The sequence below is a fragment of the Fukomys damarensis genome, unplaced genomic scaffold (assembly GCF_012274545.1).
Source record: "Fukomys damarensis isolate Sample0158 unplaced genomic scaffold, DMR_v1.0_HiC HiC_scaffold_10, whole genome shotgun sequence".
Taxonomy (NCBI): Eukaryota; Metazoa; Chordata; class Mammalia; order Rodentia; family Bathyergidae; genus Fukomys; species Fukomys damarensis.
The window spans coordinates 12,653,262-12,680,516 of record NW_022900922.1 but is presented as its reverse complement, the minus strand read 5'-3'; the positions used below and the strand labels follow the sequence as shown (position 1 = coordinate 12,680,516).

The following is a 27,255-nucleotide window of genomic DNA, read 5'->3' as shown; positions in this document are numbered from 1 at the left end:
GTGAGAAAATACTTGGGTAGGTGATGTGAAGCATTCCTATGTCTTTTCATTCTAAGAATTATTTAACCTTATACTTTATGCCCAAGAACATTAGCAGAAAACATGTTCATAGGGCAGTCAGGGAAAGGTTTCACGAGAAAAACAAGAATATGGTTGCAATTAATCAAGGCCACTGATAATCTCTATTACAATCAATAAAAATCAAATTGTAGCCACTGATGACCATGCCAATATCTTCTTGGGACTAGAGATATTTAATCAGATATACTGGTATTTTAGTCCAGGTAACAAAGCATTACCAGAGTATCTCTGGAAATTTTTCTAAACACATTTTGTCCTACTGTCAAACATATTTTAGAGAGTAATATGCATACTCTTAGAGAGAAATGGAAATTTCAATTATACAGTAACAAATGTGAAGCTGTCCAGTCACAGGAGAGTCACAAATCTGTGCACACAGCTACATATGCAGGGACAATCTATACAGTTTACAAATGTTCCATCCTTACGTAAACGTAATGGGTCTTTAAGATATACGTCTGTAGAGGGCAGAGACAGCTACGTTTTCCTGTAACCAGAGAATGGATATTTTATGCTTTGTATCCCTTATGATGTTTAGAACAAATATTTATCACCTAATCATACTTGAGTATTTTTGCATATATTCCCATTTAAATTTACATAAAGATGCAAATTTTGTAGGCTATAAAGACAAGATTGTACATGTCTGTTTGCACACATCTTACTTATTGTTGAGACAATACTCAATACCTACAACATGAGAGACAGAAAGTTTATATTGGCTACAATTCTGGCTATAGTTCGTAGAGTTTTCAGTCCATAGTTGGTTGGCTACAAGGCAGGGCTGCACAGCAGCAAGCCATGGCAGTGGACAGTTGCTCATACCAAGGCAGCAGGAAGCAGAGATCACAAAAGGAAGAAAGGGAGATACAAACTTCAGGCCACAGCCCCAGTACCCATCTCCTGACCTGGCTTTATTTCCCAACATCACATTTGGGTAAACTCATCAGTGGACTAATTCACTGATGAGTATTATGCCCCATGATCCAATCACATCCCAAGAGCACCACCTGTAAGTGCATGAAGCTTTGGGAGAGACATCTAGATATAAACTGTTAAGAACAGACATTAAAACTTCACATGTGTTACTATAAAACTGAAATCTCGACTTTAGGTTTTCCATGCACTATTATTCCCAAAAGACAGGATTTTCACAGCTATCAGTCATTGCAAGGAAAAGAGAAAAGGGATATCACTAGAACATCTGCAGTAAGTCCTAGACTCCTGCAAGCCACAACAGCACAAGGCAAATTAATTTATTAGAAAAATGAATCTTAAGAGAAGGTGGGTACTGGGCCTCATCAATGCTGCTCCGGGCAACAAAGACAAAAGCCCCCCAATTGCCACAACTTTACTGGGTGAATCAGGAGAAACAAATCTAACAGATGGCTCAGAGGGCAGAGAGTAACAAATCTAACAAGTGGCCAGCAGGGAGCAGCAGTGAAAATCCAAGAACAATGAGGACAATGCAGATGAAGATTTTGTCTTTCCCCAGGATGTCTTCAGCTGGTGTAATCTTGACCTGGAGTACCACAGCATCACCGGAACACTGAGACGTTAGCTGTGACCAGAGGCCAAAATGGACTTATGTCTTGACCTGTCATAGCTGGCCTGTAGGCAGGAGAACTAGGCCTAATCATAATTTGTGAAATGATTTCCCCCCCAAAATTATGCAGAATTGCTCCTGACAAATTATGACTCATCACATTTCCTACCCGTCGGTGATACAATCCATGTTCACTTCAGACTTTAAAATAAGTCATCCTGGGTTACTTCTCTTTCCCCTGGCTTCCTACCTGGATACAGACAAACTTGGTAATACCAGTGAAGGCATACCAGTCTATCACCCTGGGGAATGCAACAGTGTTCTATGTGTTAAAATCCACCTACACTTTGTGACCTAAATACTGTATTTCAACAGAAAATGTTTCCTTTACGCATGATTTTTTTGAAAAGACTGTTTCATTCTACTGAATGACACTAATTTAAGGATTACAAGTTTTCCTGGAAGAATATTTTTTGAACAGAAATGAAAGTAGAGGGCTAAGGATTTAGCTTAGTGGTGCAGTGCCTGCCCGCCAAGCACAAGGTCCTGAGTTCTATCCCTAGTACCAAAAAAAAAAGAGAGAGTAGTGAGTTTGCTCACTAGTAGTGCTCACAGAGTAGTACTACTCAGTAGTGAGTTTGCCAAAGACTTCAGTAATGTTGAGTTACTCATTAGATAAATCAAAACCGTATTTCTTTACTTTTTTTTTTTTTGCAGAACCAGGGATCGAACTCAGGACATGCTTGTGGGGGAGGCTCAGCGACACTGTCATTTTACATTCTTATTGATTAGTCATTATTAGTTGATAGAACAAAATAAAAATCCAGGTACAAGGCCTGGGATTTAGCTTAGTGGTGCCACCACCTGTCTCATAAGCCCAAGGACCCGAGTTCCATCCCTAGTACCCCCCCCACCAAAAAAAAAATCCAGCTACAAAATTCCTGCAATGAACGTTATGTAGTTCTAAAACGAACTGATAAAGATTTTGATCTCCCTCAAAAAAATCTAGAACTCCCATTTACCACAAGTGCAAATGAAAGAAAACTGAGTATTATGTAACACTTCTCAAATCTTTCATAGGTATTATGACTGGACCTGGAATCAGTATTGCCACTTTAAGGTTATTAAGGCTACTTGGTCTATGTACAATCAGTAAGTGATAAGATTTATTGTTTGTTTTAATTTAAATTAGTCTTCTCTAGCAAAACATATTCTTACAATAACTGTCTTACGTGCTAATTATCTCAACACAGAAGTTAAATAATCATTAAAATTCTAAATGCTGACCCAGGCCTAGTAAAATAATTTCTTATACCATCAGTTATAAGAAATAATCCACAGCAACTAAATTGCCTACATTAAAAAACAAATGCTTGGACAGGATTACAATGTGAATAAGGTTGTACAAGTCTCCACATTTCACATACACAAACCATAAAAAATTGTGAAGCTCAGTCTATCAGTTCATCACACTTACATTGCCAGACTTCATGGAGAAAAAAGCAAGCAGCTTCTGATGGTTACTTCTGTTTTTTCACATTCTTAGTTCGCCCAATCTTTTTCTGTCCTTTCTTCTTCTTCTTAACAAGAATAGCTTTTTCTCCAATAAATACATTTTTGTATTGTCCTACATCTTTGGAAGCAAAATTAAGTCTCTGTTTAGATTTACTGACGTTCTTTAATCCTGTATGTGAACTTTGTTGTTTTAATTTTTCTTTATTAATAGAGCGCATGACTCTTAGTTTTCTTCCCATTAGTTCAGAATTATTTAATTTCAGAGCAAGATGAACAGCATCTGTATTCTGGAAAAAAAGTCAACACATTAATTCCACCAGCTGCACATCTGCAAAGAGACTAGTCAACTTTCAACCTTAATAGACGAGAATAATCTTCAATCTTGCACAGAGAAGCCCCTCCTCCTCCTAGGAAGTTCAATTCCACACATTCCTTGGGTCATGGTTTACATAAATTTTCTCAGAGACACTCAAGCTGCCTCAAAATTTGTAGGTAAGTCACAATCACAGAGGCTTCACTTTTTCACTGTAAGGAGTTTTGAACGATTAGTCATATGCAATCTTTAAACAGAGCCAAGAATTTAGCTCAGTGGTGCTGTGCCTGCCTTGCAAGTACAAGATTATGAATTTGATCCCCAGTACTGCATGCATACATAAACAAACAAACAAATAAATCCAAAAACCCCTCCTTCTCACAGGGCACCTTTCTGTAAAAGCTCTGCTTTGTGTAGAGGCCAAGGAACTCTCCATCACAGATCTTAAGTGAGACTGGATACCCTATAGGGTTCCATTTATGTCTCAAATCTTATTATTCTTTTTTTATTTTTTGGTACCAGGGATGGAATTTGGGACCTTGCGCTTATGAGGCAGGTGGCAGCACCACTGAGCTAAGTTCCTGGCCCCTCTTATTATTCTTAATTAGTTTAATACAGAATCTTAATACCATATTGAAAGTCCAAGAAGTATTGCCTACAGGAGGGAAACACTCCCAACTTTTCTAAAAAGCTACCCACCAACAGGTATTATCAAATCTTCAAAACGGTTACGTACTTTGACCTACGGATATCCCAATGGGGAGTAAGCCTAAAGAAGTGATCTAAAATGTAAGTAAACATTCGAGGAAAAACATCACCAACAATTTCACTATTACAGAGAACACCGCTAGTGTCGAAAATCAGAAAAGTAACAGTATAAATCAAATTATAACATTCAATATGCTCACAGGACAGAAAATGACCGAAAGAAGGTTGCAAAGTTTTATGTTCATAGATGTTCAGCTATAAACAAAGGCATAGGAAAAAAATGAAATACACTATTGTTGAGGCAAGAAAAATTTATGTGTCATCAGATAAGTATGTTCTTTTCCTACTTAATGATGTCAGACACGAAACATTGGTTAAATAACTAAACTAAATATAACTAATTTGTACAAAGACTCCAAAACTTTCCTCTACTTGAGGAGAAGATTTTATCCATTGCAGTGAAGATGGAGATTCAGATATTTAGTCCCATTAATTTCTAGTATCTTAATAGCAGTATGAAGAAAAAGAGAACTATAACACTTTTTGGTTAAGTGCAATCCTTGAAAAAGTATCATGGCAGGTTATGCATTTAGGGGTTTAATTTGGTTTTGTTTCTGGGAGGTACTGCGGATTAAGCTCAGAGCCTTCATACTGAGCTATATACCTCACCCTGTTTCTTGAGGCAGGGTATCACTAAGTTGCCCATGTTGGGCTCACACTTGTGATGCTTGCCTGCCTCAGCCTCCTAGACTACTTAAAGTACAGGCACGCACCATCATGCCCAGTAACAAATTTATTTTTAAGTCAGAATTTGAGGATGAAAATAAGGTGCGTCTGAATGATGACACAGCAACAATCCCTCCTAGTTCATCCCAAGATATAGGGACAGGGCATTTATTAGTCTCTCATACCTCAAAGAGCACATAGCCAAACCCTTTGCCAACTCCTGTAACTGGGTCTCTCACAATCCTCACTGCCAAAATTCTGCCACAGTCCAGAAAGTGTTCTTCCACAGTAGTTTCTTCAACTTCTAAAAAAAATTTGCCACAATAAAAGTAAAGACTTAGCTTTTCCTTAGAAATCTGGAGATGTTTGATAACAGCAGGTTAAGCACAACCCCATAAAAAATACATCATTACACTGTACACTTCTTAAATTTAGTCTTAAGCAAAACATTAATACTTAGTTTTTATTTTGTTACTTAAATACAGTATCTGTACTTTATTTGTTTAAACAAACTTACTGTAAGGGAGATTCCCAACGAACACTGATCTCTTGTCTCTCTAAAATACAAAGAGTTAATAAAAATCACTTAAAGGAGCAGAAAATGGAAGCCACCCTAACCTCCCCTACACCTCCCCCATCCCACCTTCCCCCAAATCTGATGGGTCGGGTCATTTAACCCTGACTAAACCACACATTTGATCCTTATTTCTATTCCTCCCATCCTCCCCGAGCTGCCGATGGGCACTAGAGGAACAGACTTTCCACTCACAGCAAGCACTGACGCAGAGTGGGACTCAGGGAAGGCCTGCTATGCTGGACTGGGGAGGGGTAGATCTTTTCTGTAAAGGGCCACAGAATAATTATTTTAGGCTTTGTGGGCCATGTGGTCTCTGTTCCAACTACTCACATCTGCTTGACAGCTCAAAATCCCATAGGTGATACAGAAAGAGAAGTGTGGTTGTACATCAATAAAACAAAATAGGTGGTAGGTGGTTTGGACCGTAAGCCACAGTTTCTTGACCTTATGCTACATTCCTAGTCCAGCCAGGCTTTTCACCCAGGATGCTATCTCCTTTCTCAACTAGTCTACCCTGACAGAAACACTAGACTTCTGAGTGAAGCCTACAATATGTGCTCCATCCATCTCCTGCTACCTCTGCTAAATGTGAATCTAGGAACATCACTTCTAGACTCGCTCCTGGACAAAACTCCTGTGCATGAAGTACAACAGACCAGGGTTTCATAATTTGGCCTCTGCTTTTTTCTTGGGGGTTATGTACCAGGGCTCAAACTCAGGACCTTGTACTTGCAAGGAAGGTGCTAATCAGGGTCCACCACCCCATCCCCACCCCCACCATTTACACTGACTCTTCTTCCCAAATATTCCCACTGCCCTTTAAATTTTTTTTCTCCTAGAAAATGCCTACACATCTTCCAGGACTGACAGCAAGACCTGTTCTCTTGAAAACACTCCTTGCCCCTTCTTCCTGTAACACCCCCAAGTGCACAGTTCCTGAATTGACAAAGCATCTTGTAAACTTTTGACAATATTTATCACAAAAGAGCCTCAAGCTATCCCTCTGCTCATCCCACCCACACACTGTGTGAGCTGAGACTATGTCTTACGAATAGTGTGCTGACAGAGAGGGTTCTTGTTATGGGTTGTATTCTTGATGTCTTTTAAAAGACTCACGTGTTCATACATGTGTAAATACCGAATAGTTTCCCTGGTGTGAATAATCTGCAACAATGCATAAGATCCTAATAAGATTACTGACATTTAGAAATGGGAAGAAAGGAGCTAAAGGTATAGAGAAGGTGGAATGGGTAGGGGAAGAGTAAAAAGGGAAAAGAAAAAAATGTGAGAGAACGAAAAGATGAAAATAAAGTGTTTGTAGATGGAGAGGGGAGGAGGGGGTGAAGGGAGGGCAGGGGTAAGGGGAAAAAATGAGAATCAAGACTTGTCATGTAGAGGCACAAGATCCCAACAATGAATGTAACTGTACTGTATCCCTAAAATGTACCAATAAACTCAATTAAAGCTGAAAAAAAAAAAAAGACTCATGTGTTCATAAAGAGAGCTTTTTTTCAGAGGTGGCTGTGTTTAGAGTGTATGATGCTGGGTGTGTGATTACTAATTTTTTTTTTTTCTTTTTGTGATTACTAAATAAGTCCACTGACTGGTTTGGCATACTTCTGGATAGGATTAAGGGTGCCCCATGCTGGGTGTGAGTGCTATCTGCCCTAGGTAGGTAACCTAGACAAAATATAAGGGGCAGAAAGAAGGCTAGCATCGTCACTTGTTCCTTGCTTTGCGGTCTCCTGCCTGCTTGCCATATACTTTCTCTATTCCCCCTGGGCAATGCCACCCTGCCTTGGAGCCAGCCAATTATAGACTGAAACCTCTACAAACTGTGGGCCAAAATAAGGATTTCCTCCTTTAACTTACAGGTATCAGGCAACGAGAAAAAAGTAACTACGGCAGTTCTCAAAAGTTGTCTAATGAACAACAATTTTTTGATAGAATGACATCTATAAAATAAGGTGTTTTGCCAAATCATCTCTAATGCACCCTCCTGGCTAACTTTCTGTAACTGTCTGACACAGTGGGGCACACCTTCAAATGGAAGATGACTTTTTTTTTTTAAAGAGGACTTATTCTTGAAACTAATGCTGACCTGAGTCCTGTGCTCCTCTTGGCACCAACTCTGTGGCACCAGAGGACTAAGGCCACACTTCCTATTTCTGTGATGCTCCATTACTGACTCCACCTCCTCCCAGCACTCAGGGGAAAATATTTCTATCTCAGAGGAAAATACTTCACCGTACAAGACTCTAGTTAAGTTCTTTAAACAAATCAAGTACTACTCACAGATGAGGTCTCAGATGCAAGATCAACCCGAATACGAAATCCATCTGCAATCTGGGCCCCATTTCTATGTTATAAATATAAGAGAAAATGGCTGTTAAAAACCAGCACCAAATTACTAAAATATCTACTCCAAAGTGAAGGAAAAGAGTAAAAAATCCAGGTGCAGTGGTGTAAACCTATAAGTCCTGTACTCTGGAAGACTGAGATAGGAGGATCACAAGGTCAAGCAGAGCCTGGGCAACATAAAGACTCTTTCTCAAAATAAAAATTAAGGTGGGGGGGGGGTGTTCCCTGAGGCTGCAGCTCAGCACAAAGGCTGTGGGTTCAATCCCCAGCAACTCCCCCATACAAAGTCCTCATAACAATAATTCTGTTAATACCTCAGAGATAAATTACCTTTTCAGTGCTTTTGTAGCAGCACTCTCATCCTTAAACACAATGTAAGCATTAATGTTTTTCTGATCAGGATGAATTTTACGTCTGTAACAGTAACAAAAAAGGTAAAATGTGTTAACTTCAAAGTCACTGCAGTTTAGCTTTCTACCATCAACACGTGTGACAAAACGTAGCAGTTTTAGTTTCTTAGAATAAGTAGTAAAACTCATAAAACTTCTAAAAACAGAGGTAAGAACACAAGAGCAAACATGCGACAAGCCCTAAGAGAAATACAAGTACTAGATGTTGCCATCTCAGCTGCTGCTCTGAATCCAGCACACACATGAACCTGGATTTTCCTTTTTACTGTAAAATAAAACGCTGATGTAGAACAGTACACAGCCTTATACTGTTTAGTGAATCAACCCAAGCCCAAGGCCCTTGCAGCTGCAGCCACAGCCCATCCAGTGGCCTGTGTCCCTTCCCAGTTGCAGCCCCTCCTTCCTTCCAAAGGAACCCACCCCATACACTTTTGTATGGACCACTTCCCTGTGTTTGTCCATGTGATTCTATCACCCCAGCGGCTAATCCTTAATATTACATTTTGGTTTTGTCCATTTTTTGACTTGGTATGTTTGGAGCACAGTTTAATTAACTGCAGCAACCCTGTATCTCTTTTTTTATCTTACTGTCTGGACTGCAGAACCTCTCACTGCCTTGGATTTTGAGCAGTGCAGCTCAACACGTACCTTTGTCTTTTATATTTTTGTGAACTAGCAGCTAGATACAGAAAGGTTCAATCAGAGTCAGACTTAGCTCTTTTGTCAGAACATAGGTGGGTGTTAATGCTCTTTCATGGGAGTCACATTATGACTTTTAATGACTGCACCTGGTATGTTCAAGGCTTGTACTCATTAATTCACTAAGTTTCCAAAATGGTCATATAATTTAATGTGTAAGTCAGCAAAATTTGGACCTCACAAGGACCAAAGATTTTTCCTGAAAGATGTGTACATACTGTTTTAAAGTAACAAAATGTTAATACTATACCCAAATAAGCAGTCTTAATAAGGGAAGCAGAAAACAGTGGCCAGAATCACCCACAGAATTCATTTTCTTTTTAAAATTTTCCTGAGACAGAAAAATGTATTAAGCCAAGTACAGCACCATATTGGGGGTCTGAAGTAGAGACATCAGCCCACCATTCATGCCATTCTGTAATGTGGTACTATGCTATCTAACAGTTTGTGTTTTTTGGGTTTTTTTTGGTGCTATAGATCAAACCCAGGACCCCCCTGCATACTAGGCAAAGTGCTCTACCTCTGAGCAACACCCCAGCTCCCAATAGTTTTATATTATTGAAATCAGCTATCATTTACTGAATGCCTAATCCCTACCAGATCCTGAACTAGACATTTTAATATTATCTCATTTAATTTCACATCTGATATGGGGGTTACTTTTCTGACTTTATAAATAAGGATGCTGAGATCTGAAAATGTACATCATCGTGATCATAAGGTAATAAGTAGCCAACCTAGGATTGCAACCAAGCCTGCTGACTCCAGAGCCTCACTCTTCCCATGCAATATGCAGCTGCTGACAACATCAACAGCATAACCCCAGACACACATGAATGGACAAGATTTTGTTATTCTATGGGGAGTTGGCACAGGGACTACAAAGAGCAAGCATGTGGCTGACTTGACTCTGCAGAGGTGGCCTACACCAAGTTTGATGGATAGCAAAGCTTCTGCTTCTACCTACGAAGAGCCTCCCTCCAGCCTGCTCCAACAGTAGAAAGACACCAAATAACCACTGTGGGACAAATCTTAAATCTTGTGGAAGTCTTTGGAGAGCTGGAGATTCAGAGAAAACAAGTGGTGTGAAACCTAAGGCCAGGCCCCTCTTTCTAAGGAGAGGCCAGAAAGGCACTAGTTCTGAGGTAGACTCAAACAGAACCTGGGGAGCTGCTTCTGCAGAAGTTGGCACGCCCCCAGGATCTACCCCATTTGACCTCTGCTGGCACCCACAGGAAAGCCTTAGAAGGAGAGGGAACTCATAAGTATGTACACTGGGGGCTGCAAGTGGAAGAAAAATGTAGCCAAGCCCCACGTGGATTCTTCTCCCAGTGGAGGAATAGGTGGGCCCACTAGGGAAGGGACAGCAAGCCTGTCTGTCACCCAGGGCACAGAGTAGACTCCTGCGGTTGGAACAGAGGCTTCTTGCCATCAGGGGAGGGTGGAAAATGCTGTACTGCACAGGACCTGTGAAAGGAACAAGGCAGAAATTTGCTGTCCTGGCATGGAGAAGCTATTGTCTCCTGAGACAATTCCAGCCCATCTAAACCTGAGACTGGGCCAGAACAGCACAGGCCTCACTGCCCCGACTTCCCTAGACTACAGAACCTGCTAACAGTACACTTTCAGTTGGGTTTAAAAAAACAAAAAACTGAAAACATTTGACCCTGCAAAAGATACCATTAAACTACTACAAAATGAAGTAAAATACTAAAACATTAGAAAAAAGTCTTACATTCAGAACATTCAAAGGACATCTTAAAACTTGGTAAGAATACAAAGAAGACACTAGAAAATGAGCAAATTTTACAATGACAATTCACCAAAGAAAAGAAAACCACGAAGCACACAAAAAGGTGTTCAACATCTTTAGTAATCAGCAAAACTGACAAACATTTAGCAGGACTAACATTAAATGACTGTCAATACTAAGTGCTGTTGATGATGTGAAGTAGCTGGTGGGTTTTCAGCTACTGCTGATGGGGATGTAAAATGGTAAACCACTGTAGAAAACTTTGCAGTTTCTTAGAAAGCTCGAATCTACCTATCACAGGACCCACCAGCAATCTCAACCCCAGGAACTTTCTTAACATAAATATCTGCACATAAACGTTTTTAGTATCTTTATTCATGATGGCCAAAAGATGAAATAACCTGAATATTTCTGAACTGGTGAATGAATAAACTGTGATAATTTTATGCAATGGAATACTACTGGCAATGAAAAACAAACTACTGACACAAGCAACAGTATTTGTGAACCTCAAAACCATTATGCTAGACAAAAGAAGCCAGATAAAAGTATATACTGGCTGGAGAGAGTACTTAACATGCTGGGGCCCTGGGTTGAATCCCCAGCATCTAAGAAGAAAAAAACTGAAAACAAGTAGAGTAAACGTTTTATGATGATTCCATTTATATAAAACTCCAGAAAACAGAAACATATTAGACACAAAGTAGATGAGTTGTCTGGCAATAGGCGGATGCACTATAAAGGGGTGGGAGGAAACCTAGGGTGAGGAAGGGTGTTGTACAATGACAATGTGATGATTTCACAAGTGCCACACAAACATTAAACTCTTAAAGCTGGACACTTCATATATACTCAGTTTAAACAGAGGTAAATTACTCAATAAAGAAAAACACTATGGGGCCAGGGACTTAGCTCAACGGTGCCACCGCCTGCCTCTCAAGCTCAAGGTCCTGAGTTTATTCTCAGGTACCAAACAAACAAAAAAAAAAGAAAAACACTTTTTAAAACTTTTGGCTGTACAAAAAAATTAAACAACAAAAAAAACCCTCCCACAATTTACACATGGTAAAATTCTCCAAGTCAAAATGCTAAAAAAAAAACAGGAAAAATCATTTTGAACACGTATCATAAAAGGTTGATTACATTAGTATCTTACCAATTAATGAGCCAAACAATTCAACAGCAAAAGGAAAAAAACAACAACAAAAAAAACCAGTAGTAATGATTCAAATAAAAGCAAGCACAAACTGATATCTAAGTGCAAGATAAGACACAGACTCTTAAGAGAAACAAAATTGGAACAATCATTGCTACCTATTAATTGCTGATGATCAAAACCTCAAAAAGGCGCTGTCTTTATAATGTAAAAGCTACAGCTGATAAAAGTGTGGAAATAATACATGACCAACTCTATGAGACAGCAGGCAAATTTAGAATGGAAACAATCTTGTTTTTTTGGTTTTTTAAAACAGTGTCTTACTATGTAGTCCAGATTGGCCTCGAACCTCCTGCCTCAGTCTTCCAAGAGATAGGATTTCGGGCATGTGCCACCATACTGGGCTTTGCAAATATCCTTTTTTCAAAGCAGTTCTACTACCACAGATTTATCCTACAGATCCGTTAGCCCTAGTACAAAATTACCTAAGGACAATAGTGTTCAATGACACTGGCATTATGTATTACAGCCACAAGAATGAAATATAAAATTAAATGTCCATTAGGGTATCTGTTCAAATAAAGTACCTGACAGAATACTAAAATCTTGTTTTTAAAAATTACTTTTACAATTATAGTATGTATACTGACAGATCTCTAAGATATTCTGAATGGAAAAAAAAAGGGAAAGTATGAATACCACTGACTTAAATAAAAAGTATGAGCTACACGTATAGCTCAATGTGAGAGTGCTTGCCCAGCATGCATGAGGCCCTGGTTGCAATGATTAACAACCCTACCTTCAAAAGTCACATGCAGGGGACAGAACATGTATGTGAATCATTTGAAAATGTATAAAATATCTCTGGAAGGCCACACGAGAAACTAACAGCTGGCCTGGGGCAGGGAATTGGCTATCTAGAGAACAGGTATATGAAGGAAATTTTTCACTGCACATACTTTTACACTTTTCAGTTTTGAAGAACTTGCTTCATTAGTTGTTCAAATAATTGGCTTCAATTTTTAAAGCTGGGAGGTAGAGAGACTGACGGTAAAGACAGTACAAATGTCGTTTTTCTGGCACACCACCCCCAAACTTCTATTTCTGCCAAAATTTAGGTTCCTGGGTTTTAGCCTCATACAAAATGAACACTTATGTAACTCAAAAAGAAGGGATGTATTTCACTGAGTTTCCCATTTCTATCAGCATCTGCACAATGCCTTCTATCTAGGAGGAGCTACAGGTTTGGCTACCACAATAAACAAGACTATGGCAGTCAGCAGATATTTACCCGGCACTGTGATGCTTATGGGGAAAAAGCAGCAAAGGATTGGTCCACCAAGTAACTCTACATAAAACTCCAAATTAGGAATGAATGAAGTTATCAAGATATCCAAAGAGACCAAAATGTTTCTAAAGTACCTTACTTTAAGATGAAATTAATTTCATCTAATATAAAGACATCTCTGCTTATAAAACACATCCTTCTATGTACCATTAAGAAAGCAAAAACAGGGCCGGGGATTTAGCTCAGTGGCACTGCACCTGAATAGCAAGCTTAAGGTCTTGAGTTTGATCCCTGGAACCCCCCCCAAAAAAAGCTAAAACACCCAAGAGAGTGCGAACTAATTTGAAACCCTGAATAAAGCTAAAGATAAATGTAAATAAATCGGTGCGGGAAGAGGGAATGAGGACATGTACATGTCTCATTCATGAGCAAAGAGGAAAGGACATCCCTTGAGCATTCGATCCCCCAAGCCACACTATCTGTATGGTCCCTAAATTCCCAGAAAGAAAATGAAGTGGTCACAGGCTGACCAGCCATGGAAAGTATAAGGTGCCCAAACTCTCATTCAGATGCACACTGCTATAATGGAAACTATGAGGTATTCCAAGAGCTGAAGAAACATAGTATTCATGACCTATACTAGAAAATTTGGGTATTCACGGCTGGTACTATTTGGGCACAAAACTTCCTTATGGTCATCTAATCACTATGAACATTCTTGAAATTTCTTGTGAAATGCTTTCTAGTAAATTATTTTATAATACTTTTTATGACTCTACAATTTATATTAAGGCTTTAAAGATAAACATCTGATTAATTTATAAGCTATTACATACACAAGAAAACAGTAAAGCATATTCTATTATCTAAACACAAAAATCTATGAAGCTGTTAAGTAATGGTCTCATTTTTTAACCAAAAAGGAAGAATTTAAGACGAGTCCTTTCCTTTTATAAACTTACTTGATTGCTGCCAACTTTTTGGATACAGTTCCCTCTGCTGGAATCTTTTAAAAAGAAAAAAATAAATATTAAAATATCCAGTATTTGAAATATTACTTTAAATTAATATTTTAATTGAAATGTAAATCTCTAACATCACGATTAAAAACATTCTATGGCTGGGGATTTAGCTCAGTGGTTCCATTACCCACTTCACAAGCTTAAAGTCCTGAGTTAGATCCCTGGTACTGTACCAAAAAAAAAAAAATCTAGACAATAAAGGGGACCTCATGGCTTACGATTAAGAAGTCCCAGCCAGGCTTGGTGGAGCACACCTGTAAATCCCAGCACTCGGGAAGCTGAGGCAGGAGGATCACTGTGAGATCGAGACTAGCATGGGCTACATAGTGAGTTCCAGGTCAATCTCAACTACACAGTGAGACCCTGTCTCAAAAAAAAAAAGAAGTCCCAAAGACAGCATCACGCTCCAGATTAAACAGCAGTAACTCAATAATCTAGAGAGAAAACTCAAGACTTTCCATTGTGTGGGTAACTGAAGAGAAAGAGGCAAGAAGACAATGATTCTGAAGACATGAAAAGATGAAAGGAAAATTGTTTGTTGAAAAAAAGCAATGTTTATAAATTAACATCTTCCTAGTCCTCAGGAAGTTGAGGTAGGAGGACTGTGAGTTCAAGGCCGGCCTGGAGACCCTGTCCAGGCTTTGGAGACCCTATCTTTTTTTTTTTTGAGACAGGGTGCCACTGTGTAGTTTAGGCCAACCTTGAGCTCAGTCTGTAGCCCAAATTGACCTCAAATTCTCAGCAGTCTTCCTGCTTCAAACTCTTGAGTGTTGAGAATACAGATGCCCATGACTATGCCTGACATTAACATCTTTTATAGTCTATATATTTTTAAATGCTTAATAAAGCATAAGTTGGATATACCTATAAATTAGATATAATAATAAGTTAAATATAACTTCTCCATATCTCTAAGAGTTTATATATTCTAACTGGGAAAAATATATTCTAATTGGATCTTTAAACTGGGCAAGAGAATCCAATTTACATTCTAGATCACTTTATTTTCATTCTTACATAGCTTTTTGTGAATTTTAAAATTTTAATTAGATTTTTGTAGTACATAATGATTACATTCACTGCGGGGAGCTGGTCATATACATAACACATTTTAATTCTTCTTATTTCCCCTTTCCTCTTTTCCCTCTCACACATAGCCTTTAAGGATCAATGGACTAAGTGAAGAAAACTTTATGGAAGAGAAGAAATTCAAGTGAACAACTATATAATATGCCAAATCAGTGAAGTAGTGAAAAGGCACCTGCCCTGCAAGTCAGTGTAGAATCATGTATAAATGCAAATCTCACCCAGGGCAGTGCTTATAAACCTCCTCTAGAAAATATTTTTTTCTTTAGTCACCTGACAGTTTATTAAGTAGAACTAAAAAAATTGTACTATTTCCTCTCTTCTGTGTCTTCAAATCACCAAGTATACTAACTTTCACAACAGAAAAATATATATACATAAGAAGTCTCTGTATGAATACTCAACACGTGAATGACAGTCATCAAAACACACAGAGTGTGTTTATGGAGCTCTGAAAGACCTACATCCTATGACTAAAGATATTAATAGGTATAGCACAGCAATAAAACATAAAAATACTTTAGGAAAGTATTTTATTTAAAAAATAAGAAAAAAACTTTTCCTTCAGAGGAAGAAATACCAATTAATAGTATAAAATGTCAAAAATGTTTTGAAGATGTTCTACCTGCACACAGGGAAATGGGACATAAGGACTCCGGGCTAGGAGAGTGAAAAATGACTTATCCCAGCTAATCAGAAGGCTGAGGCAGGCGGATCACAAATTGGAGGAAACCATAGGACAATGGCAGCAAACCTATGGCACATGTGCCAGCGCAGGTTGTACCACTGAAAGCTCTAAAAGGTTCACCATCACTAGCCAAGGCAATTTAGCAAGACCACATCTCAAAAAGTATAATGTAAAGAGCTAAGGAAGCAATTCAGTGATATAGCACTCACCTAGCATGCATGAAGCTCTATGATCAACTACCATTACTATAAAATTAATATATAAAAAATCAAAACAAAACAAAAAATAAAATGACTCCAGGCAAAATGAACAGAGGAAAAGGACAGAGGTGTGAAAGCACAAGTACAGAGGAACACACTGTCAAGCTAAGACCTCAGGACAGATTTAACTGACAGTGAAAAGAAACTTTTTACATGCCGCAAACATATATTTAATCAACACAAGGTGTTGGAGAATGCAAGGATAAATAAGACACACTGCTGGTAACCACTGCTGCTAGTCTGGAGGGGAGACAAGCAAAGAACAACAGGTGCTCTAAAGCCGCAGCCAAGTACAAGGGTGGGGCTGAAAAGTAACACATCCAGAGCTCAAGGGAAGGGAAGAAGCTGGGCAGGCTCCTTTAAGGTGAGAACAAAATGGCTGGGTGTGGGGATAGTGAGTTCCCCAAGGCAAGAGTTCCAGAAGAAAGGGCTTTAGAAAGATCAGGTTGACAATGTTGGGCTGCACAATTAGAGGAAAACATAAAATAGAAAACGATAATAGGCTTCCAACTATTCTAACAAAAACAGAATTTGTGTGTGTGTGAGGGGGGACTCATTAATCAGGGACAAACTGCAGGCAAGGGGCCAGGCCCAGGGGTGCACACCTATAATCCCAGCACTCCTAAGGCTGAGGCAGAAGGACCACCACAAGTTCGAGGCCAGCTTGGAGTACATAGGGAGTTCATACCTAGCCTGAACTACATTGCAAGATCCTATCTCAAAACAAACAAACAAACAAAAATCCAGAAAAGCAGGCAAGGATGGGAAATAATAGGTTAAGTGAACCAGGGAAACAGTCAAAACCACCTCCAAAGCTTGCAAACCAATACCATGGAAATGACAGAAAAAATAAGCAGGGAGCATAGATTGGGGTGGGGTGAATGAAGGCAGGTAGTCATGCTGCAGCTGGGACGGAGGCAAGACACCCCAGTTGCCATGTTAAAGCAAGGGTCTGAAATAGGGAAATGGGACTCAGGTGATAAAAGTAGGAAACAAAACACAATGACAGAAATTACAGGGACTGAAAATCTTGGGAAATGTCTCTTAGAACAAAGAGCAGTTTTGACTCTTGAAATATTTGGCAATATTTAGATATTTTTGGTTGTTACAACTGGGGTGGAGAGAACTGAGAGCACCTAATGAATTAAGGCCAGAGATACTATTAAACATTCTATAAGGAACAGGGCTGCCCTCAACAAAAAGTTCAGAACTTCAATAGTATGAAGGCTGAGAAACCCTTTTTCTGTTTTGTTTTCTTTTTGAGACAGGGTTTCACATAGTACGCAGTTCAGGCTAGCCTTGAACTCACTATGTAGCATAAACTGACCTTCAACTCACAGCAATCTTCCTGACTCACCCACCCCAGTGCTGGAATTATATGCATGCACCACCATACCTGGCGAGAAGCTCCATTTTAGAGAACCATATAAAAGAAAGAGCAATTAGAATTGTGGAGTAGGTATTTTCTGAATTCTGGTAAACATGAATTACGATAAAAATAGTGTTTAAGAATATATACTGTGATAAGTTAACTACAAGGTAAGAAAATTAAAAACACATATGTGAACACGAACCCCCCATACTGGCTAAGTTTCCAGAAATGCTATCCTTTAAGTATCAGAATTTCTGACAGCTCTATTGACATAGCAAATAAAAGTCATCCATTCACACTCCAAAATGCACTGTTGGTATTACTAACAAAGATATCCCTTTATCAGATTATTTAACAAGTGTTAAGAGTCATCAATATACACCAAGAGCCACTCTTTCCCTAGGCTATATTTATAAAAGTCAGGTGGCTCTTTCAGCCCAGCAGTATAAGAATTCAGGAAATCTGACTTAACATAAAACATTTTAAAATTATGAAATTTTATGAACAGAGAAGACATACCAGAGAACGAAATCGTACAGATTCTATTTGTCCATACTCTTTAAAAAATGACTTCAGCTTCTAAAAAAAATATACATATACATACATTAGTTCACTTTCAGCACATCAAGTAAGTATCACAAAACAGAATGACAAAATGAATCACCTTTTAAGAACAATTCAGGAAAAGTATGTGACTGCTTAGTTGTACCAAAGTTTTACTGAAGCTTATAGAATAAAGAAAATGCAACTCAAGCTGATATAAGTGTCTATGAGTTGTAAATATTTTTTCTTTTAGTCTTTCATCTTTATCACATGTACAGTGAGGTTAGACATATTTTCCATATACAGTATTTTCTGATTTTTTTCACATTAATTTTTAAAAAAAATGAGGAATTCTTTAGTTGTATCTCAGACCAACAGTTTGAGGAGATTCTAATGGGTATGTTTTAGACATTATTTCTAAAGATCAAGATATGAAGAATGTATGTGTTTTACAGATAGGGCAATAATTTCTGTAACTAATTCTAATTAAAAATCACTTATTTATGCAAAGCACTATTATACTACCACACTCCCTGAATTGCGTATAATCTAATTGGTAAATACCCAAAACCTAAAAATTACCCAAAAATAAAACAAAATCTGTGATGTTCAACAAAATAACCACAAATCAAATGCTACCAGACAAAAGGTGTGACAAAGGAAAAAATCAAAATGGTTTTTAGGGGCATGATGGTGCACACCTGTAATCCCAGCACTCAGTAGGCTAAGGCAGGAGGATTGCTGTGAGTTCGAGACCAGCCTGGGCTACATAGTGAGTTCCAGGTCAGTCTCAACTACATAGTGAAACCTTGTCTCAAAAAACAAACAAAAAAAATGGTTTTTTGTATTGTTTTATTTTTAGGGAAGTAGATGAGGATTTTGAGCCAAGACTGCTAATACTTCATACCACAGAAAACAAAGGAGATGTTTTCAACAGAGTGAACCCTACACAACCTAGGAAGTTTAGGATGCATTCATTGTTTTACCCAATGAGCATTTATTTAGCAAGCCTCTACTAGGCTCAACATACTCTGATGCAATAGAACAGAGAGAAAATGACTAAGTTTCTCTGCACACAGGGAATTTCCAGTCCAGTGGCATATGAAAAAGTCCAGAGAGGAAGCCACTACAATAATTGAACTGGGATCTGCAAGTATGAAGGCAGAGATTATAAGAATGAGAGCAAAGGGGGCACGGGATACTAGAATTAGTTTATGGTAGTATGAAATCTCTAGTCATTCATAATAAAGTTACATTAATGACTTAGTAGTTATGTGCTTATTCAATAAATGAAAGACAAACAAAGTCAATTTCTCTGAATTTTTACAACGTACAAAGTACAAACTCACCTTCTTATTACACGTGACAGGCAAATTCCCAACAAACACAGTCCTCTCATTCTTTAATCTCTCTTCTTCTTTGTTGACTGGGATTTTCTTTCTTTGATTTGCATCAAAGTTGTGATCTTTATCATCAAGTACTTTTCTATCTGCTACTTTACCACTAGAATGAGACTTTTTCCCTTTCTGTCCTTGTTTTTGGAGAATTTCTTCTTCTAAATCTGCACTTGCTAAAGCACTTTCCCTAAATTTTAAGGGAAAAACAAAGATAATAAGAACCATGAAAGTCAACATTTTAGAAAACACTGTTCAATTTTCTTGATTAAAAATATTTCCCTATGAATTCCATTTTTCCAAATAAAGCCTAACCAAAAAGCTTTCAGTATTATCTACAAAACGACAAGTACTTTTAGAAAACAAATTCTGTGCCTCAACATCAAGAAAAAGTGTTAAGCTCACTTTCTGAAGACTTGCTAAAACTGCCAATCAATAGCAGTAGCACCAAGAAGTTCATCTAAGTGAGAGCCAGTTCATTTAAAGTTCTTCGATGTTTAGTTTATACTCTAGTAATGCCTAATTGCATTCTCTGCTCTAGAATCTAGGACACTGCAGCATTGCAGCATGTTGGGGGTGGGTGGCTAATGTGCTTGCCAAACATTTGACTTTGTAAAAAAGAATCTGGTCAATTAAAAAAAAAAAAACAAATTTCCAATTTATAATTCTACAATATTTAAAGGGCTCTTACTAAATGTAAATTCTGAAATGGTAAGTGCAATATAAAGTACTGGAGCAAATGGATGGATAAGGTCTGATGTAATAAAAAACTGGAACTGGATAGTGATCACAGAGTGAGGAGAAAAATGGGCAAAAAATGATTCACTCTTCAACAAACACTGCCTTTTCACTCTATTGTAGGTTCCAAGAACACAAAGAACCCATCAGGAGCCTTTCAAAAGTATAATAAAGAGATGGGGATTTAGCAAGCAGGAGGTCCTGAGTTCTATCCCTGATACCAAAGGAAAACAAACAAAACAAAACAAAACAAAACAAAACGTTAAGTATAATAAAAAAAGCTGGGCAACAAGCCTGTAAGCAATCCTTGCACTCAGGAAGTTGAGGCAGAAGACTGTGGCAAGTTCCAGGCCAGCCTAAACTACACAGCAAGAGACTGTCTGAAAACAAGTATAGTAAAGAGACGCACAAAGTTCACCAAAAATTGATAATAGCTAATGGCTGGGGGACCTAACTCAGTGATAGAGCACTTGCTAACAAGGGCAAGGCCCTGGGTCCGATTCCTTTCACTGTCGATGATGATGATGATGATGATGATGATATTGTTGATAGCAGCTAGAATACACAGTACAAGAGCATGAGAGAAACCAGAAAGGCTTCTCATAGGAGGAAAGTGGTGTCTGGACTATAAGTCCTCAACAAATGTGGATTGATATTACTCATCCTCCAGACTAACAGCTCCACTAATGGGAGAGTCCATCTCTAGTGTTCTTTTTACTATGGTGTATAATAAAACTAGGCAAGAGGGGAAAGAAATATAACCATATGGTAAGATAGGTTCCAGGCCAAGAAAGACCTCCCCTTCTATGATATCAAAAAGTGCTAAATTTCAACCCACAGATGAGGAGCCACCAAACACATTAAAGGTGCCTAAAAAGATCACTTAAGGCAGTAGAAAACTATAGAACAAGGTTAGAGAAAAGACACTACTAAGAAATTATAACTACGTGTACCTAAGAAGAAAACAGACCAACCAGAGGAGGAATAGAGATGAAAAGAAGATACTGTAGAGATGATTAAGAGACAATATTAACCGGACAGTGGTGATGCAGAGCCCTCTGTGAAGCTGAGGCAGGAGGATTACAAGTTTGAGACTAGCCTGACTGGCTAATTTAGCAACTTAGAGCCTGTCTCAAAATTTTAAAACGTCTGGTGATGTAGCTCATTGCAAAGGTCCTAAGTTTAATTCCCAGCATCCCAGCAGCCCCCCAGCCCCCACCCCCATAGTTACGGAAGGAATTGGCAAGTGACACTCACAGAGAGGCGCAGAACGGAAGTAAAATAACAAGTTTTATTTGTCAACAAAGAATCGATTACACAGTTACAACTCCTCCTTTTACAGCCTTGGCTTCATTCAGGTGGTTATATTTCATTCTCATCGCTCATATTGATGATATACAAATCACGCTCACAAGACAGTTAACTTTCAACCCAGATGCAGTAATTCTTTGTAGTTAGGGAGTTTACCTTTAAGATTTACCTAGTTATCTTAGCCCATAGGAGGGGGGTGCTCAGGGTCAGGGAGCAAATGTTAGCAATGGTCCTTTTCATTTTGACACTTCTCAATCATGTAACTCCAGTCTCTTTGGAGCTCAAGGTTATGACGTGCCTGTTATCTCAGGGTAAGACCAAATGTCTCATTCAGTAATTAATGCCTTCGGTGTCTGTCAGTTCTGAACTAAACAAACAAACTGCTGTTAGAGACAGCAGAAGCCATTCTACACTGTAACACTTTATAGGTTTCTGCTATTTATAAAAGTTTTCCCTATCAATATTAGCCAGGCACGGAGGTGTATACCTATAGTGCCACTAAGAAGAATGAAGCAGGAAGAGAGCTTGAGCTCAGGAATCCATGTCAGCCTGGATGACATAGTGAGAGTTTTGTCTCTTAAAAAATGTTAATTAAATTAAATACACAGACCAACAGCATTAGGACTTGGCAACTGATAAGCTATGCAGGCACAGGGAGAGCACATGATTCTCAAGCCACTGCATTAGGAAAGAGAAAGCAAGTGGTATCATTCAAGTAGAGGATCAGAACTGACGAGGCTGATGATTTCCATCTGAAGTAATCTTCTGTGTGTATGTGTGGTACTGGAGATTGAACCCAAGGTCTTCCCACTGACCTCCATCCCCACCCACCCCGCCTTTTTTTGAGACAAGGTTTTGCTGTGTAGTTCAGGCTGGCCTCAAACTTGCAGCCATCCTCCTGCCTCAGCCCCTCAAGTGTTGAGATTATCAGCATGTATCATGCAGCCAGCACCCAGTCCTTATTTATTTTATTTTGAGTCAGGATCTTGCTAAGTCATTAAATTGCCAGGCAGGGCTGGAACTTGCAAACCTCCTGCCCTAGCTCCTAGAGTACTGGGATTACATACATGCACTACACCGCCAGCTTCCTTGAAGCTTTCTTAACTTGAAGCGCACATGGTCTATACAGGAGTGAATGCCAGCCAGCAAATGATAAATAGGTTCGGAGATCAGCACAGAAATTCAAGTGGGGACACACATAGTGGTGAAAAAAGGTCACAAGAAGATGACCATGAATAAGAATGTTAAGGAAAAGCAACAACTGAAAACTCAGAAGAAAAATTACCCATGTTATCACTGCAAGGCAACAGATAAGTAAGGGGAGGGGAATTAAAAGATACTGCCATAAGAGAATTCAACAAGAGCAACCATTTATGATGTGTTACAAGAGGGCTAAGACAAAGGCTGTACTGCTGTAGAGACCAAAGTTACTCCATTTTAAGATAGAAGGCCATCTTATGTCACGCCTGACTCCTGGATGAGCTCAGGCCGCAGAAATTTGCTTAGCCTAGATAAAAAGCACAACCAGATGGGTGGGAAAGGAAAACATAACCTTGTAAGAGAGAAGAAAAACAGAATGTACAGATTAGAGGAAGGGGTAAAAGAACACACTGACCTTCCACTGAAACTGCCTCCTCTTAGATTCTAGCCCCTTCCCGCTTTTGCCGGCCCGCTTTCGCAAGTTCCCCAGCAACATCCAATAGATTTAAGGTATAGAATATAACCAATAAGAAAGAAGGAGAATTTCAAGCCCCCTATACCCTATAAGAGGGTCTGGAAGTTAGTCGGGGCTCTTGTCACTGAACCGCTGCACGGTGAGAAGTCCAAGAGTCCAGGCTCAAGCTTGTAATAAACTCCTCGAGTATTTACATTGGACTCGACTCCTTGGTGGTCTTTGGGGACATCGCGATCTGGGCATAACACTGCCTATTAAATGCAGCAACTGGTCCAAGCAGGTCCACCGACATGCCTCGGAGCTTGATCTGTTGAATTTCCCCTCATCTGTCCTTGCAACCAATAAAGGCTGCTGGCGCCAGATGAAAAGAAATAATAAACACCAATGTTTACAGCAGCACAGTTTGTAATAGCTAAAACTTGGAAACAGCCTATTTGTCCACCTGTTGGAAACTGGATAAAGAAGATGTGGTTTTTCTATAAAATGGAATACTACTCAGCCATAAAGAATGAGAAATTAGAGTCATTCATAGGAAAATGGATACATATTGAGGATATACTCGTAAGTGAAATAAATAAGCCACACATGTGTAAATAAATAAATAAATGCAGTAACTAGGTAAGAAAGGCCTCCATGAGTAGTTTCAGATGTATGATCAGGACAGGCTCACCACCACCACTCCTGACACTAGACTGCAAGTGTATGGAACTGTAAGTAAATCACAAAAAAGTGGAGAAAGCAAAAGAACAGACCATTTTTCTTCTTTTTTTTTACATTGCCAAGGCTGGCCCACAGCATGACCTTCCTGCCTCAGTCTCCCCAGTACTGGGATTATAGGCATGCAAAACAGCCCATGTTACAGATGAATTTTTCTCAAAGTTCAACTATGAAGGTTGAACGGTAGTTTTTTGGTTGTTAGTTTTTTATTTTTTTTATAAAGATGAAAGCCTTTTGAAAAACCTTTTGCAGCACTAGATTGAACCCAGGGCCTTTGCTTAGCTTAACCATTTTTTTCTTGCTAAGGCATTCAGTTGTTCAGGCTCGGATCAAAACTCAAATTTTTGATCCTCCTGCCTTAGTCCAGCTTTCAGATGAGAATTTTGAACATATTTTATGTTGGAAAGATCAAAGATAATAGGAAAGCAAAGAAAATGAATTGATCTAGAGATCTACACTCTCTAGGGAGGCTGACACTATAGTTGGCTCGGTTAATCTTTATCTAAAAAAAAGAAAAAGAAATTAAAACTGCATAGACATTTTAAGTTTGAGGGGAAGCAGCATACAACTCTCAGAATAGATAAAAAGGTCGACTGTAAAAAGGAGAAAAAGAAGATAGTGGTAAAGAATGAGGAATAGTAACAAGAAACATGACAACACTGTTGGTTGGATTGATTAAAATGCACTGTAAAAAAAATTTAAAATCACAGGCTTGTTTCCAAGTGATGAGAACATGAGATAAAAATGAAACAAAATTGGCCTAATAATAATTGCTAATGGAGATGAGTAAGATTCCTTATCCTTTTCAATACTGTATATTATGAAATTTTCTATAAAAATTTTGAAAAAAGTAATCGAATAAAAATGAGAAATTGGGCCTAGCAAGCACAAGGTCCCAAGTTCGATCGGCAGTACAAAAAAACAAAACAAAAAAAAAAGTAAAAATGAGAAATTAATATTGCAGATATACAATTTTAATTTCTTCCCATCTTACATAATAGCAACTAAGAATTTTACCCACCTGCTTGCCAACTTCTTGTCTGCATCAGAAAGTTCCTTCTTCACTTTTTTTGCACGCTCTTGCAAAAATGGCTTTTGATTCAGTGATGTACTTTCTTCCTCGTTATCACATTTCCTTTTTCTAGAAGTTTCCTTTTAAAAGTTTGAAGTTATGTTTAAGATCTCACCTTCTAAAATTCGAGCCTCATCTTTCAAAAGTAGCACCTCTCTTCACTTACGGAGTAGGAAAAGAGTGCTTAAAATTAGTCCCCATCGGTCCCCCATAGAAACTACGCTTCACCCAAAGAACCATTCATCACAAAACTACTGACCTACCTGAGACACAGGCACGTAGACCGGTCGAACTTGTGGCGCGGCAGCACTGAAGAGGGAGGCCAGCCGCCCCGAGCTACCACTGGGAGGGCGCCGCCCGCCAAGTAAACTCTTGGCTACCTGTCCAATCAGGTAGTCTCCGGCCACTTCCCCGCCGGCACCCGGGTCCTCCCTAGGAACGAAGGGCTGACTGTCAGCGTGCCACAGCACACCGCTTCCCGGCCCAGCGAACGCACAACACGCTAACCCAACAACACGCGCCGCACGCTCTCACCTGTGCTCCACAGTTCTCTTTTTCTTCCGCTTGTTCTCCCCTTCCAAAGCCATACTCCAAGCTTTCCACGCCTGCTAAAGCACGGGGAAAGTACTTCCGGGTACCAGCTACTTCCGCTGTCTGGCCACGCCTCTTCTGCGAAGGATCACGGTCCTTCCCATCCAGCAGACAGCGGCTGCGCAGGAAAGTAGGTTCCTGTGGCTTTGTTCCTACCCCTTAGCTCTCCTCGTGTCAGAGAAGCCTAATCTCGGAGTAATGGAGACTTTCCCAGTGTAGTTGAAGCTTTTAAGTAAGAACCAACCAGACTGGGTGTGAGACGTCAGCGAAGGGAAGAGCATGTAGGAAAGAAACTCCGGGGTCGTTGAGGGAAGGCTGCTGAGAAATGAAGGTACTAGAGTGTAACTAGTCAGGATCAGCATGTTGTACTTAGCTTTTCTGCAAGTTTGACATCGTTTCAAAATACGTTGCAAACAAGTAGTTGGAGACCGCAGCTCTGCTTTCTGTGTACTACTTTAAGATTTTATTGCTGACTAGCTGTTCCACCAAAAATGGATGCTTGGCTCTCAAAATCGTAGGGTTGTTCTGCCTGCCTTCACAGACTCTTCTCCCTGCAAACACGTGGATCCTAGCTGCATTTTCTCTCTGCTCGTTCTTGTCAGCCCGTACTTCACTACAGCCTTCAAGGACCACCTCAGATACTGTCAACGATCAGTTTATTTGCAATAGGGATATATAAATCTTCCCCCATTCCTCCATCATACTTAACCATTATCACGTTTTGCATGTTAGTCTCTTTTAATGTGAAGGCAATGAAGCTAAAGATAGATGTTTTACACATATGCTGTATCTTTGTTCACTGTACCTATTCAGTATATGCTAAATTGATTTTTAGGAAATAAGTACTAAATTCAGTAGTTTGGGGATCTGATTTTGAATCTGTTGGAAACACTTGTTTTTGAAAATTGCTTACAAGTTCATTGGGAATATAAGTGAGCTTTTTGTTGCGCTGTCAACTTTATTAAAAAGACCCCAAACACTGTTAACTACTTGTCCCTGATTTTGATTACTGAGTTTCTAATTTTGGTGACCTGTTGATGGCCTGATATTGCAAAGGTGGAAAAAACTACCCGTAGACACCGGCAATGCAATTTAAATATCTGTCCAGTGGAAAAAAAACCCTCTCGTGGTCTCCTTTAATTGTTCTCTAATCCCATTCTTTCCCCCAAATATTCCAAAAATTGCCTTCTACCTGGAATATTGCAACCCTGCCCTATCTGGCCTTCTGGACTTGCACCCTCCATTCTAGCCTGTGTAAATGTCCCTTATACCTCGACTCGAGGACTTCTTTAAGTCACCATTAGTCAGCAGAAATCCTATGTGCCTATTTACTATCCTCTTTAAACTCTTAGGCAGTGGTCTCCACGAACATGGAATTTAATGCTTAAACTTGCACTTAATTTTAAGTTGAATGAAAATATATAAATATGAATATATATATGTATGTATGTGCGTATCTTGCTAGTCTTATCCCAATACAGCAGGTTAAGACTGTAAGATAAAATAAATAAGACCCACAAGGAATGAAAGCACAAACTGCAGAAAAATTAGCACTAATGAGGCTGTGATTAGAAATACTTTTAAGATTATCATCACTGCCATTCAAAATTTTTTTTAAACAAAAACAAAAACAAAAAAATTGAAAAAAAAAAA

General features: G+C 39.0%; 1 protein-coding gene across 3 annotated transcripts; it reads right to left on the bottom strand.

Moving 5' to 3' along the window:
* Rbm34 (RNA binding motif protein 34) lies at window positions 1-25,920 on the bottom strand. 3 transcript variants are annotated; one of them, XM_010621962.3, is made up of 12 exons: window positions 25,546-25,919; window positions 25,275-25,443; window positions 24,961-25,091; window positions 19,454-19,688; window positions 18,081-18,140; window positions 14,096-14,139; window positions 8,158-8,241; window positions 7,762-7,825; window positions 5,407-5,446; window positions 5,075-5,193; window positions 3,105-3,429; window positions 1-1,642 (listed from the first exon to the last, which is right to left on the bottom strand). In XM_010621962.3, exons 1-11 carry the CDS (start codon window positions 25,596-25,598, stop codon window positions 3,148-3,150), a joined length of 1,281 nt encoding a protein of 426 aa, XP_010620264.1. In that variant the 5' UTR covers window positions 25,599-25,919; the 3' UTR covers window positions 1-1,642; window positions 3,105-3,147. The 3 variants fall into 3 exon arrangements, with proteins under 3 accessions (XP_010620264.1, XP_010620263.1, XP_010620265.1); XM_010621961.2 differs by lacking the exon at window positions 1-1,642 and having other exon boundaries at window positions 2,495-3,429; window positions 25,546-25,918; XM_010621963.2 differs by lacking the exons at window positions 1-1,642; window positions 8,158-8,241 and having other exon boundaries at window positions 2,495-3,429; window positions 25,546-25,920.
* Between the last annotated feature and the right edge of the window lie 1,335 nt (window positions 25,921-27,255).